The sequence below is a fragment of the Gekko japonicus genome, unplaced genomic scaffold (assembly GCF_001447785.1).
Source record: "Gekko japonicus isolate JY-2015 unplaced genomic scaffold, Gekko_japonicus_V1.1 scaffold505, whole genome shotgun sequence".
Taxonomy (NCBI): Eukaryota; Metazoa; Chordata; class Lepidosauria; order Squamata; family Gekkonidae; genus Gekko; species Gekko japonicus.
The window spans coordinates 468,857-471,935 of NW_015169788.1; the positions used below are offsets into that span (position 1 = coordinate 468,857).

Below are 3,079 nucleotides of genomic sequence, written 5' to 3' on the forward strand. Positions count from 1 at the left end.
GGGGGGGGAAGGAACCTCCTCCTTTGAGGGGACATTCAGGCCTAGGAATGCCCCAGCCAGCCAGCCAGCCGGGCAGCTCTGCACTTGGGCTTCACCGGAGGAAAAAATGTCGTTGGCATCACTCTCCGGGAGGGTTTGGTGTGTGTCCCTCCACGCACCCGCTTTCTCTCACGGAAATTGCTTTTGTGGAAGCCTCCCCCCCCCACTCTCCTTCCAGGCCACTCAGCGGTGCTGCTTGGGAAGGGGGAAGCAGCGTAGCCGCCTCCCCATCTCTGTGGGTCCAGCCAGCTCTTGACTGTTGACTGGGGAGTCCCTGCAGAGCCTCCAAGTGCTTTGTGGGTGGGGGAGCTGGCCCTCCCTCCCTCCCTCCCTCCTTGTGCCCATTCTCCCCCCCCCCCAGATGTGCCCCCCCCCCCACAACATACAACTCCTTGCTGGTTCCCCTGCTCGGCTGAGGCCTCAGCCGGGTGGCTGGTGAGGGTTCGGGGCGTGGCTGGCACTGTGGCAGTGGGGGGGGGGATGGGGCTGTGGGTGTGCCACCGGGCAGGACTGAAAGCAGAACATGATCTTGTGGCTTGCTGGGGCTGACTCACTGGTTCGTTGCTCCGGGATACGAGGTTTTCCTGCCTCCGATGCTGATGCAACTCCTGCTGCTGCTTGTGCCCTGGGGTGGGGGTGGGGGGCGAGGGTGAGGGATGTGTCCTTCTGGACCCTGAGCGTGCCCCTCCCTGCCAGGCCTTGCCTGGGGTGGTGCTGCCTGCTCAGAGAGGGAGCCTTGGCAAGGAGCCTCCTGGAGCAGCAGAGCACCGGGGAGGGGGGGGACCAGGCCAGTTCCCATGCCCTCAGCATCCCTGGGTGTGGGAGGTCAGGCTGGGCAGGGGGGGCGGTGCTGGGCACTGCTACCGCCCTGGGCCTGGGGCTCCGTATCCGGGCGTGTGGGGCTTCTCCCTCCGCAGTCTCCGTTCTCACGCCGCCCCCTGCCTCTTCTGCTCTCGCCCAAAGATCTCCGACATCCAGGTGAGCGGCCAGTCGGAGGACATGACCGCCAAGGAGAAGCTGCTGCTGTGGTCTCAGCGCATGGTGGAAGGCTACCAGGGCCTGCGCTGTGACAACTTCACCACCAGCTGGCGCGACGGGCGCCTCTTCAATGCCATCATCCACCGGCACAAGTAAGCAGCAGATGCGGTGGGCGGCAGGCGTGGCAGGCGTGGTCCTTGGTGGGGGGGAGAGTGAGGCCTTCCACGTCCTTCCGTCGGGAGAAGAGAGAACGGGGCCTTTGGCTTGTGAGAACGGCGCCCCCGCTGAGGGCACGATCCGTGTGTGGTTCAAGGTGCCCCCAGACACCGTCTTTCTTGCTCTGCCGCAAGAGCCTCGTGGGCCTCCTCCTTGCCTGGCATGTGCCGTCCCAGGTGTCACGTGGTTTGGCACCGGCCCAGGTCCGATCAGCAGGCCTCTCCTGGGTCAGGAGTGGGATTGAGGACCATCTACCTCGCATGCAGGTTCTTCTTTCGGCCGAAGAGCAGGTCAGGCCTGCAGGAGACCACCCCACCCCCGGCCAAGCAGCCAATGGGAATGTCCTGAGGACAGCCCCTGGGAAAATGCCGCCGGCCCTTCTCCCTGAGGCCTCCAGGCATCCCACTGGGGGACAGGGGCTGGTCAGGTGGGCTTCCTGAGAGCCAGTTTGGTGTGGTGGTGAAGTGCGCGGACTCTAATCTGGGAGAACCAGGTCTGATTCCCCACTCCTCCACTTGCACCTGGCTGGGTGACCTTGGGCAAGCCACAAGTTCTCTCAGAGCTGTTCTTGAAAAAAAGTGCAGTTTCTGTCAGCGCTCTCTCAGCCCCACCTACCTCCCAGGAGGTTGTGGGGAGGGGAAGGGAAAGGAGTTTGTCAGCCGCTCTGAGACTCCTTCGGGTAGTGAAGGGCCATGGGGTATGAATCCAATCTCTTCTCAATGTCTGCTTCTTCTTCTTCTTCTGTCTCTCGGGCCTCACTTCTCTCCTTCTTGCCTTTATTTATACCGGGTTTTTCTTCCCCGTTGGGATTTAGAGCTGCTTCTAGAAAAGCAGTTCTCTATTTTCTGACAACAACAGTCCTCTGAGGTGGGCCAGGCTGAGAGTTTGTGGTGGGCTCGAGGTCACCCAGCGACCTTCCGTGGCAGTTGCGGGGGTTCAAGCCCAGCTCGCCCAGGGCCCGACTCTGCTGTGTCTATCCATGACACCACCCTGGTCTTGCCCACGAGCCCCGTTCCTGTGCCCTGGAGCCCTGGCAACCCAAGGGGCGGGGTGCTGCCGGGTGAGATCCTGATGGCAGGAGGGTAGCGTCCACTCGCCCCCCCCCCCCTGGATTGTGGCCTGCTCTTGGCCTTCTGCACAGTGGCCGGTTCCCTGGCGGGCGGTGGGGGGCTGAGCTGAGCTGAGCATCACTTGGAAATCCTGCAGCCTCCACCACCACCCCTTCCCATTGGCCGCGGGACTCATCCTGGCTATGGCTTCGGTGGAGTTGATGCCGGGTGCGGTCTCTGCTCAGTCTGTGCTGTGGTAGCAGGGGGGGGGTTGTGAACCAAGTTGGGGGTGGGCAGCCTTCACAGGGTACGGCCGGGGGGGCGTGTGCAGCTCCCTCCTCGAAGGTCTCCAGAAAAGCGAGTGCTCCCCCCAGCCCCAAAGATCAAGCGACTCAGCAGTGAGGCTGGCTGTGTTCCTGGTCCTCAGCGAGGCCAGCCTGTCTCTCCTCCAGTCAGGGAGGTCCTGTCAGAGCACAGTGAGGTGCAGAGCTGTTGGGGCTTGCCGTGGGTGGGGAGCGTTCCCCCCCCCCCGCGCACCAGGAAGCCCCGTGTCCCGCCCTCTCCTCCCCACTCTGGGGCCGCTCGTGTCTCTCCCATCCTGGCATGCGTTGTGGCCTGTCGGGTGCCAACACGCAGCCTGTTCTGGTGCCCCCGGGGCCCCTGCGGGTGTGGACCTGGCTCCTGGCAGCCCGCCCGCCCGCTTGCTCGCTCTGGCACGCCCGCCTCCCTTGCCCACCGGCACTCGCAGTGGCTGCTCCGCTGCTGGCTCTCTGAGCCTCTGCTGGGCATGCAGAAGC

General features: G+C 64.1%; 1 protein-coding gene across 1 annotated transcript in view; it reads left to right on the top strand.

The window, feature by feature from the left end:
* Positions 1 to 3,079, top strand: part of PLEC (plectin) — a 69,907-nt gene that overhangs the window by 31,139 nt on the left and 35,689 nt on the right. Inside the window, 1 exon segment of the mRNA XM_015416968.1 lies at positions 1,003 to 1,169. Coding sequence (XP_015272454.1) covers positions 1,003 to 1,169 — 167 coding nt within the window.